We start from the raw sequence: 18784 nt of genomic DNA on the forward strand, positions 1-18784 counted from the left end.
CGTAATTTATTATAGTACTATATATTGCAAATATACTACACAAATACTATCTATATTCTTATATTTATTACATTAGTTTATATGATTCAATTTTTATCCAATTATTCTACCATTAATCCAAACTTCGACCCATTGGATTGATCAATGGTCTACATTTTGTTATTTTTTTGAAAATATTTAATTAATTATCAATTTAGTTTTTGTATTCCTATACTTTGAAACCATAAAAAGCATTATTCACTGTTGAAAAAAACGACAATGCAAAATTGAGTAAAAAAATCATAGCTGTTGAAATTATACAAGTAACTTGTATGTTTTATAGAGACAATCCTATTCGAGTTCAAGATGATGGTTATGAATGGTAAAAGAATTCTTTAAAAATGAATATTTTTAGAATATAGTCTCAATCTATTTCGATTTTGATGGGAAATTTTTTTATTGACTTAATATACTTTTAGATATGAATAATATCTAAATTTTTTAAATTAAGTATAGGAATGAAGAGATGACTATCTATATATTTGTTTTGTATCCATCTTTTTATATATTTTTTAAATTAATAAAACACTTTTATTCTATTTGGTAATATCAAAATTTATATTAACATATTTTGATCATTAATTTCTTAACTTATTTTTAAGTTTTACTTTTTTCTATAATTATTTTATCTTTATTCAATTATTATTTGATATTTATGTAATTATAATTTATTTTTTATAGTGAAGAAAAAAATGTATATTTTAATATTAAACATTGATAATATCACTTTTTTGTATTATGATATTTATTTTTCATAAAAAGTAATTAATACTTGAAACAATAAATACAAATCCTCTAATATCCGTTTTTATAGAGATGAGGATAAGACACAAATTTTCATATCTATTAAATATAAACTATTAAATATAAAGGTGATAAAGTTTTTTTTAGAACGAGGATGAGAAAGTAAATACAAAGAAAGAAGATTTTCATTTCGAAAATGAATGAGAGCGTGAAAATGATAAACGTCATCATCTCTATTTAAAATCATGAATCAAACTCAGATAACTTTATACGAGTTAATATACAAACCCAATATAATTTTTTACGGTTTTAAAATATAAAGATACAAAACTAAATTAATAATTAAATTAAAAAGATCTTTCAACCTTTAGTTGTGCAAGAATGGATTATGAATCGAAACAAAATTGATTTTTTTTAATGACATGATACGAAAGTGTTTGTTGTTAAAAATTTATACAATAGAATTTTTAAAAAATTAATGTAAATTCAACAAATATTTTTTAAAATTAATTAACAAATACATGTCTTATAAACCTCTGTAATAATTCAAAAAATATTTTTTAAAATTAACAAATACATGTCTTATAAACCTCTGTAATACGTATGTATGACCCGGACACACCCTTTAGAAACACCCTTTAGAAGGGTCTAAGCCTAGTAGGTTTTCGTATTTTATGTACTAATTTGATGAAGCTAACAACACTCCAAAACCTTTTCATTTTTCACTCAAAACAACTTTCCACTGCCACATAACAAAAGGGAACTGTAATTTGAGGTATGCAATAAGAAAACATAGGAGGGTAATCACATTCAGCTTGATGGTTTTGGAAGATGACAATCAAACTACAATTTAACTGAAACTAGAGTTACACGATTTCTATTTCCTTTATGGGGGTTGGGAGAAATAATTAACACAGGATGAACTAAGTCATATAATATGGAACTGCAGCAATAGAAAGAAAAAGGAAGTGAAGGTGCCAGTGAAACTGAGCTGGCCCTACTTATGGACTTCATTACAACTTCTCCAACATGGGCACACATCTACAGTAGTAATCCATACCTGGATATGGAGCCAAAATGTACAAGCACTCGCAGCTCCTCTTTCCAAGGAAATTATGGAGAAACTCATGATTTGCATGTTCAAATATGATCCTCTTGCTTTGCTGTTTGTAGCAACTGCAGTAACCACATCTTCATTCGCAAATTCGTCAAAGACCAAATTACGCCAAATACCTGAACAGATTTGCGTTATCTTTGTCTCTTTCCAAGTAGTCTCGAGAAATCAAATCTTCAATCCGCTTCTTAATTGCCTTCACATCAGGCTGTGCAAATGCAAATTAATTATTGCATATTAACTATTGAGAATTTTGAGAAACATGTATAAGCAGAGCGAATTGTGTTAGTAAAGGGGTGATACGAACCTTAAACATGCGACCTAACTGCTCAACACACTCCATTACTAACTGTTGGTAATTTAAAACTTTCCGACTCTTCATGATACGCACGATTGAGGCATCAATAGCATATCTTCTGTCTTTGTCAACATCCTCAATTACTTTTTTCTTCTCATCAACGGGAGGAAGAGGAATCTGCATGATGAATTACGTGTCAATATCAGTCTCACTCAAGTCTGTAAATAAAATAGACAAATCAAGATAACTAAGCAAATAGACAAGATATTAAGAAAACTGTACCTTGATCCTCCTCATTTTGTCCGTAAATTTCGAATTAAATTCAAAATAATCTGTAGAAGATATTGTTTTTGTGTTTGGTTCCTTGTTAAGAATCTTGTATTTGGCACATGACAAGGAGTGGAGCAGTCTAATAACATCATCATCAGATAAATTTAACTGAGTCATTATCTCTGAATAACTCAATCTGTCCGAGGAATTAAATAGAAGCAATGCTGAAGCCTGTTGAAAATCACAAGACAACACTTGGTAAGCAGAAAGAAATCCATACAAATATCTGTAGACATACAAAAATAAAGCAATGACAGATGCACTTGAACACATAAGACGGGTGCCAAAAAATATAACCTGGTAAGTTGTTACAATCAGCTCCACAGTTTTTGGATCAAACTTCCCATTTATGTTGCAGGTTCCCAAGGAATAAATCCATGTAAGTTTTCTGTGCTTAGTTTTTGTTTGATAAAATTCCTTGAAAACTTCAACGCATCTAACCTAAAATATAAAAGAGGTGTTACTTGTGAACAAAAATGAACTAATCTAGTTAAATTGTACCCAACAATTGGCAAATAATTCTGAGCAGTTCCTATCAACAAAACCAAAATACCATTTCTGCTGGAAGATTGAGGTCAAAAGATTTGTAACTAGGCCAGAAGCCAGTAGTCAGAACTGTAACTGTCAAGTCTATTCCAGGGTCGGCATTAGGATTATTGCTTAAATACTCCTCAAAGCTTGTTTGGTTCTCCTTTGCAAGTGTCAAATCTGTAACCTGGTAGAAGCCACAAGCAAATAAGTTTTCTTTAGTGATTCTACCTAGTTGAATATAGTATGCCAGCTCCATTTACAAAGACTTGAAAAGACTAACCATTCCTTCCATCTTCGACGTAAATTGACCACCACATTGTTGCTTTAGCTTTGTTAAAATGCTTCTCTCATGGTCATCATTGGCACTCTTGTCAAACAGGAGCCTTCGAGCTAGTTTCTTCCTATAATGTAGTCACCCATGTTAGCCACAGAAAACAGCACATCAATGATGAACTACTACTGTATCATCAATCATGTCGCAAAGATGCATGGAAGTCTGATGTATATCATAAAATACAAAAGAACTATACAGTATGAAAGGCCAAAACCAAAAAGGATATTGTCTGGCAACCATACTATTAGTTTATAGAATCAAGCAGATGTATTCTATAATCACTTGTCACAAACAACAACAAAATAAACCTTGTTGTGTTGAAATGTTAGAAAGAAAAGCTAATATAAAGGCATACGTTTTAAAGGTACATAGAGAATGAAAAATTACATTTTCAAATAGCTGAAATCCACTTTCCATTCATTTTCCTTATACTCGACTACTGTCTCTATTAGTTTCCATTTTAAAATATTTTATCCAGCTTTTTAAGTTTTCCACATAAATAACCTTCCACTTTTCTGCTACATGCAAGAAAAAAAAAATAGTAAAGCTTGTGGTGAACATCAAGTTTAGTTCTTAAATCAATTCAGAAGCGATAGCAAACAACTTGAGAAACATTTCCAAATAATTATAATTTTCCTTTTCAAAGTTGTTTTACCTATAAAATTCAGCAAACAAATCTTTGTCGCTGATATAGGCAAGCAACTTGACTACCTGCAAATGAAAATAAAAAAAATTAAATTTCAGAAAGAAGGCATCATGTTTATAAAAATATTTGGAACACCTAGACTGATGTATTGCAGACCTTTTCAAGAGTTTCTTCAATTGCTTCATCACTCAATTTTTCGCTTCCTCCTTTCTTAAGAATATTGTCACAAAATGTGGCAAGCAGTTCCGCACTTGAGCTTCCAGCAACACCCTTGTTGCAAAAGATCTCAAAAGCCTCCTTAAGAGCCTATAGGATGAAAACTTCTTATAGATAAAATATAGATTCAATATAAGAATTTTGAAGTCATTAAATGATCATAACCTTGTGGAAAAGAGTATGATTTTGGAAACAATCATTCACATATGCCAGGTACTTGTCATGCAGCTCAATCACCTTCCGAACAAAAACCTGAAGAAAGAGATCAATTTCAGTTTCCAAAAAATGAATAAATTACAGTAAAACTATACAATTAGAAAATTCGGAAATTACCTGCTCTTGTAAACCAACAATATCCTTTTTCTCCGCCTGTAGAAAATTTAATTTAAAGGGTAACAGAATGGTCAGCAGCAAACTTAAATAGCTTCAAACACATGCTCATAGGATACAGAAACAACAGTTTATCTGAAAAGCAACTTCAAATTACGTACAACCTACCATAAACATAAAATGAACGATAGAAATATCAGATAACTTCAGGAATTCAATGAGGTAAAATATCGGGTTTTCTCATGATGAGGAAGACCAATTTTGTGCCTTTCCTTTCTTCTACTTTTCCCAATCAATTGTAACAATTCACTAAAATTGTAAACTTGAACATTTCTGTCTCGTTCAAAGATTGTAGAAAACTGATAAAATTGTCTCTAAATAAAAACACAAAATACAATTTAATATTTCATATAATTATTAATTTATTACTATTATGAATTTTTTTAGGATTTCTCTTAGTAAATAGCAGTAAAAGGGCTTTCTCAACAACTTTTGAGCTATACTGATTTATGTGTATAAACAAAAAAACCCAGATGCTTCTCCAACACACATGGCAACTCCAGCAATAAAACAAATTCACATACACAGTGTTAAGACTTAAGATAGGTCAATAAATCATATCCGTGTGACTCCAGCTGTCGTCATGGAAAATATTTTCAAACATATCTCCAGGTTTTAAACATTAATCTGTACTTCTAGATATGTTACACATGACACATCCTCCAGCAATAAAACTAACTCATACATATAATGGCTCTACTCCAGCTGTTTATGTAAAAAGTATTCCTAAACATGTGTTTTCACTTCTTTAGATGTAAATGAAATATTCACAATAACCTGAAAGAAATCCCTTATACATTCTCCATCTGAAACAATGTTTCATAAATATTACAGGAAAGCCAATTTCATGACATGATACCTGAACAGGAAGATAATCTACACCATTGAGTATTATCACTTCTTCTTAAGTATTTACAAACAGTCCACCGTTGAGTAATAATTATTAAAACATATACTGAGACTTGGGAGTAGAAAAATCAAGCATATCACTCTTTCCTCAATTATTGCAGGAGAGAATGAACCAGATATTAAAAAAAAAAGTACCAAAACAAATAATGAAAAAAATACCTTTTTGGTACTCACTGCATCTTCAGCCAACTTCACTAATGCCATGCCTTCAGCCGTGACATGCTATGTTGTTGAAGGAGAAAAATACAGTGTAAACAAACCATCAAGACCAAAAGGAGAAAAAGAACAGCCCAATTTTAACTGGCATTAAGAAGGGAAGAAAATAGTATATACAGGTTTGATGCCACAACCTGCTTAAATATACTGGAAACAGGATCCAAGCCTCGGGGAATTTTAGAAAAGAGCCTGAACATCCTTGACAAATCTTCAACCTAACGATTAGAAAGAAACATGAGATTATGATAAATTTAAGATAATTTTTTTAAAAAAATAGTAAGCATCATGAATAAGTTAAGTTTAGATTAACCTTGTCATCTCTAAGTAACGCATGACATCCAGAATGCTCTTTTTCAAGGAGTTGGTTTGCATATACAGATAACAGTTCATGTTGAACTTTCTAAAAGAGAAAAAGGACATAGAAGTTCAGAAACTAAAATTTGGAAGCACATAAAATCATTACAATAATTAATTGAACTTTGTTTTCTTCCAGTTGCCAGACATTACTCCATTCAACACAGTAGAAAACCAAGTAGCAGAAATAATAGTAAACCATACCTCTAATAACTTTGGTTCACTACTAGAATGCAAATAATGGGCAACCCTATCTTTCTCCCGTTTTAAGCATTCCTCGGCCTGTAACAGAACCAAACAAATACAATATTGTAAATGTCTAAATGAATAAATCAGTTAATGTAATCACCACAGAGAAATAATACCTTCAGCATATAATCAGGACAAGAATCTTCAAGGATCCAGTTTGAAGCCTTCCGAGAATAATAAGCAGAAGTGTCTTTGAGCATAGCAGCTTCAAAATCAATCTCATAATGATCCATTTGCCCCATTCCAATTTCAACGAATATATCTAATACATTTTTCAACAGAGCTCGATCAATCTGCTCTCCTTCCCGCTCTTGATCAATCTATGGACAAATAGGTTAGGTTAATTACTCTACATTTTCAAAATTGAAATTTGTGTACAAGAATAATAGAAGGAAAAACATACAAGGGAAATCACTGCATCTCTGACTTTCCCGTTTAGTTCCTTGTAAACCTGGAAATCATAAAACCCATAAATTTATCTTCTACAAGATTGTTCAGCTATACATTCTACACCATTCAAGGTATATTGTAAAATTACCAAATCACGGAAGCATGTCAACCCCACTTCATGAAGCGGCGGAAGTGACCTCCGAGCAATAAAATACCGGTCCAAATAGTGAAAGAAACGAGAAAGCCACCTAACCATAATTTTATGGTTTGCCCACCGTTTCACAAGTTCTCTTAACATAAATTCATCATGCTTCTCTCTCAAAGAAGGTAATACCTGGACCAAAATGTGATATTAATTATGAAAAGTTGGGAAAAAAATTAGTAAAGGTAGCAGATAAAACTGTAAAAATAATTGAAAACAAACTTTCAAAAGTTTTGCAGCTAAAGTGTACAAGAAATTAAATGTCACATGACTACTCCTCCCCATCCACAAAAGAAACCATTTTCATCATGAAACATGTCAGCTATCAAAATTGGTGATTTTGAAAGTGTCAAGTGTCAACCAGCAATTGCTTTTAGGGTTTTTAAAAAAATGGGTATTTTTATAAGCCAACGGATCAATCAAACTGTTTGGAAGTTGGCTTTTTAAAGTCAGGGAATCATAACCAACCACTAGTTGAAAAAATCAATGAATGAAATTGTATGAAATGCATGCACATCTCTAAATTTTCTCCATTTAGTAGATAGTTTCAACTAACACTTGGATTTCCTGAAAAAGATAGCTTTACACTTTCTCAAGGGTTAATGAAGGTAACTACTTATTTATTACATTGAGAAAACAACAAACAACCTGATAGGACGGACATTCTATAAAATAATGAACACAGAATTTCCTCATTCTCACACAAATTATGACAGAACTGAGATAGAAGCAATACATCAAAACACTCCAAAACTTCATGAAAATTTGTTAAGATGTTCCACATTAGCAAGAAATATGACAAGAATATTCCTCGTAGGAATTGGGCAATCCTCCTCCATTGAACTAGCTTTCGAGGGTTAGTTGGGCCCAGTCTGTTTCTAATATAATATCAGTATCCAGTGTTAATGTTGAGCCACCCATATATGTCCACATGCAAACTTCATGCTTTATCCATTCTTATGACTCTGAAGGGGGCAAGTTCAGATGTCTAGTATTGACCAAGAATTTGAGAAAAACATTCCTCATGAGCAATCCTCTTTCAAGTTAGCTTTAGGAGTGAATTAGGTCCAATCAGTTTCTAATAAAAGGCCTATCCTCTGACTGAAGAAATTAAGATATGAAATGAATCTATATGTATAACCAAGAACCCAAAGTTAGCCTATCGGTAGTGTCAGAATGAAAGGGACTACACACTATTTTTTCCTTAGTTGGATTGGAAGTCTAAAAAGTTATGCATGGAAAGGGAATGTGGGGAAACCTTTGCCAAATTTATACATTTTCTTATTAAGTGGGTTTATGCCTAAAATTATATATTTGTGAGTGGTCTAACAATAGCCCAATAACAGATACAGTCCCAATGAACTTCTCTAGTATAGGCTCTTAATGATTCTAATACCATCTTAGTAAGTGAATTTATGCCTAACTTAATCTTCCAAAACTGACTTGAAATTCACTTCCTAATTGCTATCAGTTTATCCTAGCGTAGTTTATGAGTTTAAGTCTAACTCATCCTCACAAAACCAGTTTGTAAGGTAATGATTGCCCCCACATACATAGTATAAATTGGCTCTATCTCTAGTCGATATGAGATTTTCAACACCTTTCATTGCATTCCAAATTGGAAGTAATGAATAAAAATAGTTATTATTTTGAGAATTTGTCATTTGTTGGCTCCCCAATAAATAACTGAGATGCTTACAAATGGATGTTGAAATTTTGAAGTTAAAATCCCTTACATTTGATTTTCGTCTTATATTGATGATCCAAACACGGGTGAATATCCCCTTTCCATTTCATTTTATCTCATTCTCTCAAAAATCCAAACTTAACCTAATACTAAGGAAGTTTTCTTAACCAAGTAACCTTATTAAGAAATAAGAGGAAAAATTGCTTTTATCTTTCAGATTTATGTACTATCTTCTTCAAGTTCTAGAATCATGATGCTCTTGCTCATCTCCTATAATCTAATATAATTATTTGATAATGGATCTGACAGGAGGCGGTGCACCACAGCAGCTACCAATCACTAATTCTTTTTTAGAAGATACCTCTTATCCCTTGATTGTCGCGTTATGTACTTGGTTTTGTGCTTGCTCTGCAAAGCATGCTTCACTCTCAAAACATCCACTCTTCATTTGTACTCAGTCAAAAGTAAAAGCTACTGTTATGTTATTTGGTCACGTTGGGGATTGAATGTTCCAAAACATTATTTTAGATAACATAGATTATGTTGAACTTCTTTTTACTTGTTTAGGATATCTTAAAATTAAAACTACCATACCATTGAGGACATATTTTCCAAAAAGGAAAAGAAGACATGCCACCAGGACTTTTGCATAAACCAGAATCAAAACAAATTACAGTGTGCCCACTAAACCTGTGCAAAACCTTGAGACTTCCATTTGTCAAATGAACCTATATATATTTGTAATAGGCTTCTTTAAAAGAATCTATAGGGGTTTCTTTGCCCAGTAGGATGGGTTTGTTGTTGAGCTTTACCCTCCTTTTCAACACTCCCCTGGTCCCCAAATAAGAAAAGGTCAACAAAAATAGGCATGATACTGGTCGTTTAACCAACTATGCCCTAGAAATACCAAAGCAGCAATCACTAAATAATGAACCCCAAAAAAATTCAAATACAACCATACATACAGAGAGAACCATATCATATTCATATAATTGCATCACTTACCGTAGATACGATGTACTCTTCAAAAGACTCCCTGTACTTGTCATAGAGCTGTTGGGAATAGTCATGAGGTGGCTTCTGAGTGCACATATTGTATATGGTCCTGCAAAACAATATCAAGATAACTAATTTCTAAAAGGAAATTTCCAATCAACTCAATGCAAGATGAATTTACTTAGACACATAAAACACTGAATGCAGTTTTTGAATTATCTTCTTTAAGGTAAAAAAAAAACTCTTAATGAAAAGAATCCTAACACAGATTTAATTTAAAAAACAAAATCAATTATATTATTTTCCAAAGACCGTTCCCAAACTCGCACACAGGACCGAACATGAAAACAAACAAAGCATCTCAGAGATAGATACGTGTATAGCATCATATAGTCCTCCGAGCTGAACTGAGGCTCAGGCAGCCCTTCTAGAATATTCTTGAGCTTCATAATGCCCTTCTGCATAAAATCCCATCCTTGGTCCAGGTCAATGGTCTTGCGCTCACTCATGGACATGCCGGCAAACTAAATTCCAAGCTCAGACGCCAAAATCTGCAACCAAAAAATGTTCATAAACCCTCCTGACAAAAACAGTCCCCGAACTCAACCAAAAACAGCAAATAACCATTCCAAATTCCAACCAAACAACTTCAACTCTCCCAGAAGAAAATCACAGCAAACAACAAGACGCAATTCCTCCCCCAACTTAAACCTAAACTGTTCCAAAACAAAGTAAATTTCAAAATCATCCACAGATTTCCCCAATCTTATTTCAGAAAAGACCACAATCCATAATAAACATCCGAATTCCGAAATCCGCAGATAATGAAGCGAATAAACGATGTGGCAGCGCCGGTGAGAAAGGAGCAGAAGAAGATCAAGGATGTGAGATTGAGGGAAGAAAAGAGAAGAAGTGTTACCGTAGAAACCGTGAGCGCGAAGCGAAACCCTAAGAACGGTGGATGAAAGAAAAAGAAGAGGAATTCCTGAAGAAGCAGAAGAGGATTTGCACGCTGGTTTTGTTGTGATGGTAAAGAGAGCAACGAAGGGGTAAAAGAGAGAACAGAAAAGAATGAAGAACCAAAATTTTGATTATTCTTTTCTGTTAAATCTTAATTTTAACAATATCATTTTGTTACATTAAAATATCTAAAAAAAATATTTTTTTAATTTTTATAACGTTATTAATACTATTATTTAATAAAGTATTCATATAATAAAAGTAACTAACCCAACAACTTCAAAAGCATGAACATCTTTCAACCACACAATATATTACTTATTACCACTATTTTTTATCTAATCAGATTTCTATATTTTATTTTTGAAAGATTACGTGTGTATTTTCTACTCGTTGTAGAAAATAATAACAGTTGATTATTTAATATTTTATTTTATTAATCTTTAAAATTAAATATTTTTTACATATATTTTGTACTTTATAATTTTTTTTATCTTTGTTAATAACTAATAGAATAAATTTTATCCATGTTTCCATTGATTTTATTCATACATATTTTATTTTATTTTATTAACATAATATTGTTATTATTATTAGGATCAGTCTTTATATTTAAGATTTAAGATATTATACATTTTTGAAGTCAGTAATTCCATCAAAAATTTATATAAAAAATTTATTAATGGAATAAGAAAGTAAGAGGCGTATATAAATATTCATTAATTTAAATTTTTAAATAATATACAGCATTTTTAACATAAACGATAACTTAAATATATTAATAATTAATTATTCAGAAAATTATTAAATAGTAATTAGATTTAGAAACAATAAATAAATAACTAATCATTATATTAAATAAGTTAGATATTATTTTATAAATTAAAAAAATAATTTGTTTTAAAATAATTTTTATAATTAATAGAAATTTACAAAATAAATTTTAAATTAATGTTTAAATTAGTTAACAAAATTTAACCGTTAATATTTTAAATCTTAAAATTAATATTTTAAAAAATAATAAAAATTACTTTCAAATATAAAGTAGTTAGTAGGTTTTAGATATTATATTTTTTAGTTTATAAAATAATATTTAAATTAAATTAGTTAGTAACTAATTGTTTTAATATTTAAACTTAATTTTTATTTAACCATTTTTTATTTAAATTATAATAAATTTATTCAAATTAAAAAAAGTAAAAAATAATAACTTTAATTCAGTATCGTCTTAAAAAATAATAATTTATTAAGTTATTATAAATTTAAGTAATTAGTTTTTTCATATGATTCTTATCTTAGAAAATGACAATTATTTTTTTATGTGATTTACATATCTTTATATATTAACTATTGTACTTTTTAAAATATTAGTTAGTGGTATTACATCAAACAATATACTATATATTCTATTTCAATTCTTATAATAATTCTTATATATTATATTTTTGCACACTTGGATTAAAAATTTATCCAATTCTCACCCTTGGGTTTCAACCTTTTTTGTTCAACATCTAAAAGCCATAGAAAAACATCTATAATTTATTTCTGGGTAAATAAATATTTTATTAATTGTTTTAAATATTTTAAAATTAATTAAAAGTAAAATTGACTTATTAGTAAATTTTAACTTCAACTTTTATCAGTTCAAAATGATTTAAAAGTATGAAAAACTCAGTCTAAAATTTTAACAGAATTTAAATTTGTGATATTTTATATAAAACTGTCTCACAACACAAGTATTTGAACACAAAAATGATTAAATTTAAATATTTTTATAGAAAAGATAGAATTAATTAATAACTAAATTTATTTTATGGATAAAATGGAAACACTTTTTTTTTGTTGGTCTAGTACTGAATCAATTTCTTCCCATACAATTCAAAAATAAATAAAAACAAATTTTACACCTTTTACTCAAGGGTAATTTTGGAACTAAATTTTGTTTGAGATGCTGGAAGAAACAATTGAGGTGGAAGAGAAAATTGCCGTATCTGGGTCATTGGACCAAGCCCACCTTGTTAAGAGTAAATGATCCACATAAGATTATTTCTTTCTGCACCTCTATAAGTTCTTCTGCCACCCCATACAAAACATGAAAATAACTTTTTATCCTTTTTTACATAATTCAAAAATTACTCTTGAATTCAGAAATAACTTAAAAATTATGTAATTCATAATATATTTTTAAAAAATGGTATTTCATATTATATAATTCAAAAGCTTGGATTTGAGAGTTGTTTATGGATTACGTAATCCGAATACGCATTTGAAAAAAGACTTCCGGATTATGTAATCCAGAAACTACTAATGTTTATGAAAAAACACTTTATCCAAAAACTAATTACAAATTTTTAAAAAACTTCTAAATTATATAATCCAGAATATTAGAAAAAAACATTTTTAAAAATATCAAAATTTATGGAGATAGGGAGAAAAACATAGTGAGATGGAGGAAGGAAGAAAGAGTCTCCACATAATTATCAAATTAATCTTAATTAAATAAACGCATTCTAAAGATAAAAAGCAATTGCATGGAGACAAGACTTTTAAAATAGTTTTTTTTTTAAACTCGATAAATGAACAAAATGATTAAACATCTTATACTAATAGCAATTTACTGTACTAAAAAATGGGTTAGTTTTTAATTCAGTGAATAAAAAACCAAATGACAACATAAGAAAAACTAGTTGAATAAAAAATATACTATAGTCCATACATAATTAAAGTTGAAATCACCATTGCACGAAGCAATTTTCACCCTTTTTTTATAGTATTTTTCATGCAAATATTTGGAGAAAGAGGTAATTTTCTCTTTTATTTACAACTTCATCAAAAGATGAAAAAAAATTGACTCCTGAATATTTTCCTACACCCCTTGTTAGTGATTCTTCTATGTTTTTTTTTCTTAGTGATATTCTATGTTTTTTTTTTCAATATTATTTTGAGATGATGATATGACTTGGATTAGTTCCTAATGATTGTTAGGTATTGTGAATGAAAATAAAATAAGGAGGGTTGATATGAAATATTTCTTTAGTTGAATTCCTTAAGTACTATGTATTGTTTTAAAAAAATGGCATCACTTGTGATTTTTTTCACATTTTTTTTTATAATTTTTTTATTTTTCTTTTATGGACATCATGGATGAATCTAGTAGTCTCTATTTTCACATTTTCACTCTTATGATAATTTTGGTTTAGTACTTGTTTTTCATCATTTATATGAAGCAATTATAGTTCTTGGAATAAGACGATCAAAATGGCACTTGTTGGCAAGAACAAATATGGTTTTTAGATGGTTCCAAAACCTATTGGATTCACTACACTTTATTTTTTCGCAATGACAATATTGTTGCTTCATGGTTCAAGTAAGTGTGTCACATTGTTCTTCAGTCAAACAAATCTAGACAAACAAATCTAGAGTGATCTCCATAAGCGCTTTGAATAATGCAATATACCATTGATTTTTCAACGGAAACAATATCTTATATTTTTTTAACAAGGATCTATGTAAGTCTTATCTTATTGAACTAAAGTCTGCTCATACATGTACTTGCAAAGGCTCCAATTATAGTGTCACTATGATCAAATGGAGTATGTTATGCATTTTCTCATAGATCTTAATGAAACACATTTTTTATTAGAGGTCAAATTCTTTCAATAGATCATTTTTCCTATATCACCAATGCATTTTCTTCGGTTATTCAATAATGTTTTGTTTGAATTGGGAGTGAAAAGTTGAAGTATGAGGATTTGAGAAGAAAGTTGAGTGTGTAATTGGATTGAAATATGTTATAGTGATATGTGAGAAAAATTTATTGAAATAAGTGAGTGATGTGATGGTTGTAAGAGTATTTTAAATTATTTTTAATGGTGTAAATTGTAAGATTACAAATTTACCATATAAAAAAAAGAGAAAAATGAAATATTAATTAATTTAAAACACATTTTAGTTAATTAAAATAATTTGTATTATATTATGTTATATATATATATAAAGTATATAATTTTATTCATTTAAGAATATTAATATTAATGATGATTTTTATTATTATTATTATTACGGAAAAGTTAATATATTTTAAAAAGTAATTGAGTATTTAAAATTTGGGTAAGAAAATTTTTGTGTATGATTAAAAATTAACAATATTATGATATATGAAAGGAATATTAAATAATCATTAGCATGAAAACCTTAATATTAAATAGCAATTTTAACCATGTTTAAAAAAAATGACCTAGTATAAAAAAAATAAATGTTCATCACAACAAATATTTATAATTTTTAAATTTAAATCATTAAAATGGATTTTCATTAATAAAAGATTCTTAAAAAGTAATTACATAAATATTTTTAATTTAAATCCGTATCTCAATTCAATAGTGTAATATAAAAAAATATAATTATTCTAAATTATCAATATTAAAATGGATATACTCATTAATAAACAAAAATAATAATAAATACATTAATAGATAATTATATTACCATATCTATTTATAAAATTTAAATATTCAAATTCTCATTAATAAAATTAAATCTGAATTACTATAATATATCAATTGAATTCTATTATTTATATTTTTAGAATTTAAATATTTTAAATAGATTTTGTATTCTCATTAATAAATCAAAATCTAAATTATTATAATATATAATTGAATTCTATTTTTTATATTTTAAAATAAATTTTATATTTTTATTAATAAATCAAAATCTACATTACTATAATATATAATTGATTTCTGAATAATATAATATAAATAAAATTACTAAAATAATAGCCTATAATTTCAAATAATGTATTTTATTAATTCTGATTTATAAGAATTTTTTTAAATATTTCTAAAAATAAATAAAAACAGAATATTAAATTAGAACAAAAACAAACAAAAAAAAACACAAAAAAGCACCTAAAAATTTAGTTTAAAAAAAGTGAAGCAAGGGTAGCATGGTATTTTATGGTATCTGGCGTGACTTTCTGTTTAGCATACTTTCTTTTCTCTTCATTGTTGAGAAGACCAGCTAAACCCTCCACTTTCTCTCTCCCCGTACACCCTCAACTGTCCACTGAAAAAAAAAACGGAGGTGACACCCTCTCATCCGTCTTCGTTACAGTGTCACCCCAGAACCAAACATTGTGTAAGAGAATTTAAAGAAGATTGGTGGTTCAACCAAAACTGAATATTCTCATGCTTTCATAGTCAATAATGATTCCAATTTTAAGAACAAGAAAGGTATATCCATGTGTGATCACTATGAAATCAATGATCATACCGAAAATTAGTGTTATAGGTTGGTTAGTTATTCACCCAACTACAAAATGAACAAATTTTCTTCAACATTTATTAATCAAACTTCTAGAAATATTTGTCATAAAAAATTACTTATTATGATTGTTCTATAAATGATAAATATTTTACAGATTCCATAACAATTTATATACAATAATCATAGTGAATTTAAGTGCATTATATCCACATATATAAATGTTTATATATGAATGGGGGCTTTGAATGCAATATATAATGCTTATTATTTACCCGTGACTTCTCAATATTAGGAGAAGTTTTAGAAAGCTTAAGTTTATTTACGATTTTACATTATGAATTACTCAAATACCACTCAATGACTTTGCATGTAAAATTTAATAAACGTATTACATATATATATACACATATAGTTATTATAATATGGTTAGTGGATTTAAATTAGGAATATTATTAGTTGAATTGTATAAAAGACTATTAAAAATGACTGAAAATAGTGACTAATTATTAAACGATAACAAATATTTGCTTCTAACTGATTTTAGAGTCAGTATCATTTTTATGAAAATTACTTTATATATTTTATTTTATTTTTTACCATTGAAAAAAATAAATAAATTGAGGATATATAAATAGTTCAACCTTTTTACCTAAAATTAACCAGAACAAAATTTAGTTTACTTTCATTCCCACTTTTTATAAGCTTCTACATAAAATGCACTACATCACTAAATAAAGTTAATTATGGCAATGAATTTTTGTTGTTATATATCAGAAAGCAAATAGTAAGATAGATATAAGGAGTTTGATAGCCATATATATTAAATTATGTAAGAAGTTTTTTTTTCGTTGTACCATGGATACCAAGAGCCGAGTGTCCCATTAGGTGATGTGGTCGAATATGTACTCGGTTGCAAGACTGGATATTCCATAGATGATATGGTTAAGTCTGATTTCTAGGGAATCAACAAACTAATCTTCCGTACGGTACAATTAGCCTCATCAAATGTATGAAATTTTACTTTAACATCGAGATTAATTTTGTGACCTACTCTAATATAGATTGTCCATTGTGAATTCCAGGGTTTCTCTGAATTTGAAAATAATCATTTGGTAACTTTCCATACCAAAACTCAATCCAATTAAGTCCTTAACATCTACCAATTTTGCCATATCTCCATCATTTTTTATCTGATAACCCATTAATACCTTATAAATATGCACTACACTCAAAACAAAAATACGCATAATTGAACATTATTTATTACTTTCACCTATTTTATACCAAATTCTAACTTAAATATCGGAATACCTTTCACGTGTACTTTATTCTCATTATCCGAGACCAAATCCAATACAACAAAAGTTACTTAATTTAATACCGTTAGGAGGAAATAAGGATCTTTCTTACCCCTACAATAATATTAATGTCTTAATGCTAAGAGTTGAAATTCTTTTTTATATAAATAAGTAAGAATAATATATTACTTATTATCTTACAACTATGGATTAAAATAGTGCCATGGTCTAAGTTTGTTTAGAGTCATTAATATGAAATATATAGGGTGTCTTATCTTGAAAGCTCACATTAACTATTATTAACTTTTACTTTTTAACCTAATTACATTGGCACACTTAACCTAGTCACATTGGCACATGTTAGTCCAACCAGCAAGATGCTAAATATGTTGCATACTTTCTAAAACAGCCAATTGTGTGATGAACACTTGGTGAGTTATGATTGGCCATGGCAAAGAGTACCTTGGTTCTTGCCATATACACTGTAAATTCATGCTTCCACCATTTAATTGGATCCTTCATTTAAGAATAATATTTATATATGCATATGCTCTTCATAGCTTCCCATTACTTTTTCAACCTACAAAATCATTTTGGTTGGTTCATGCTTCCTGGATTTTCGTCCTTGATTTCCTGTCACAGTGTAGGTTCAATGCAACATTTGAATACAAAGAACAAAACAACAAGTACGAAACAAAAATTTTATTTCTTTTTTTGTTGGTCCAATTAAACACCATGTTCTTCTTTGTTTATGAGGACATGGAAGACATGGTGGTTTTCAGTTATGTTAACATATACCACACAATAAATAGAATAACAATTAAGTGGGGTAGAATTTGTGGTCCCAATAAAAAAAATATGAGTTAATGAAACCCTAACATTAGTCTAATGCTGAAAAAAAGTAGATTAAACACCCAGTGTGTGAATATACTGATTAATATATTCACTGCTGTGTGAAGAAACCCTAAAAAGTTTTTTTTATCAGCACAAACCCTAGAAAGTAACTTTTTGCTAGTGTTTGGCGACGACAATGCTGACTTCTAAGATTAGCACAACATAATCAACCAGAATATTTACAAAGATAAAATAAACACCAACATGATTATACATACAGAACTTATAAATGTGGGAAAATTCATGGAAATTAATAATCAGACAAAAATGAAAAAGTTAGTCATATGAATCTCAGATCAAACTTATTGCTTGAAAGATGAATATTCCTATTCTTGAATCAAGGGTGTTATGGTACCGTTAATATAGTCTCATAAGTCGAGATCAATGACAGTTTATATACTCCTTCTTCCTCCAACTAACCGAGACATCTTTTAAGAACAAAACCGTGTTAGAACATCATCTCCAAAACGAATAATATCTAGTGATTAACCTAACGATGTTATCTCTCATACTTAAGATTAGACCAAAGAACTCTTGTAAAAGTACATAATGGATGAAATTATCATCAATTCATTACAACAATAAATGGGATGGGAGTGCAGAATGTTGAATTTTGTTATTTGATTTGCAGACAGAAGTTAATTTCAAAAACTGAAATTTCTCAACTTGCAAGAAACCAACCACTAAGACCAAGACAAGAAAAAAAAAAGTCTATG

At 28.8% G+C, this 18784-nt stretch overlaps 1 protein-coding gene across 2 annotated transcripts; it reads right to left on the reverse strand.

The window, feature by feature from the left end:
- Positions 1 to 1566: 1566 nt before the first annotated feature.
- Positions 1567 to 10758, reverse strand: LOC137823131 (cullin-1-like). Of its 2 annotated transcripts, none has more exons than XM_068628271.1 (20): positions 10565 to 10758; positions 10021 to 10196; positions 9655 to 9754; positions 6909 to 7094; positions 6774 to 6821; positions 6487 to 6690; positions 6326 to 6403; positions 6078 to 6167; positions 5902 to 5982; positions 5711 to 5773; positions 4586 to 4621; positions 4418 to 4504; positions 4193 to 4342; positions 4046 to 4101; positions 3337 to 3457; positions 3079 to 3240; positions 2823 to 2966; positions 2478 to 2696; positions 2205 to 2372; positions 1567 to 2105 (listed from the first exon to the last, which is right to left on the reverse strand). In XM_068628271.1, the coding sequence occupies exons 2-20, from the start codon at positions 10158 to 10160 to the stop codon at positions 2004 to 2006; spliced, it is 2235 nt and encodes a 744-aa protein (XP_068484372.1). In that variant the 5' UTR covers positions 10161 to 10196; positions 10565 to 10758; the 3' UTR covers positions 1567 to 2003. The 2 variants fall into 2 exon arrangements, with proteins under 2 accessions (XP_068484372.1, XP_068484373.1); XM_068628272.1 differs by lacking the exon at positions 10565 to 10758 and adding an exon at positions 10286 to 10362.
- Between the last annotated feature and the right edge of the window lie 8026 nt (positions 10759 to 18784).

The sequence above is a fragment of the Phaseolus vulgaris genome, chromosome 9 (genome assembly GCF_000499845.2).
Source record: "Phaseolus vulgaris cultivar G19833 chromosome 9, P. vulgaris v2.0, whole genome shotgun sequence".
In the NCBI taxonomy this organism is placed as follows: Eukaryota; Viridiplantae; Streptophyta; class Magnoliopsida; order Fabales; family Fabaceae; genus Phaseolus; species Phaseolus vulgaris.

Excerpts from the sequence above, each read along its gene's own strand:
- LOC137823131 (XM_068628271.1), bottom strand. The coding sequence starts at position 10,160 with ATGTCCATGAGTGAGCGCAAGACCATTGACCTGGACCAAGGATGGGAT. Across the intron at positions 4,505-4,585 it reads TTGTTGGTTTACAAGAGCAG|GTTTTTGTTCGGAAGGTGAT; the intron begins GTAATTTCCGAA and ends CTCTTTCTTCAG. Across the intron at positions 2,373-2,477 it reads ACAAAATGAGGAGGATCAAG|ATTCCTCTTCCTCCCGTTGA; the intron begins GTACAGTTTTCT and ends TTCATCATGCAG.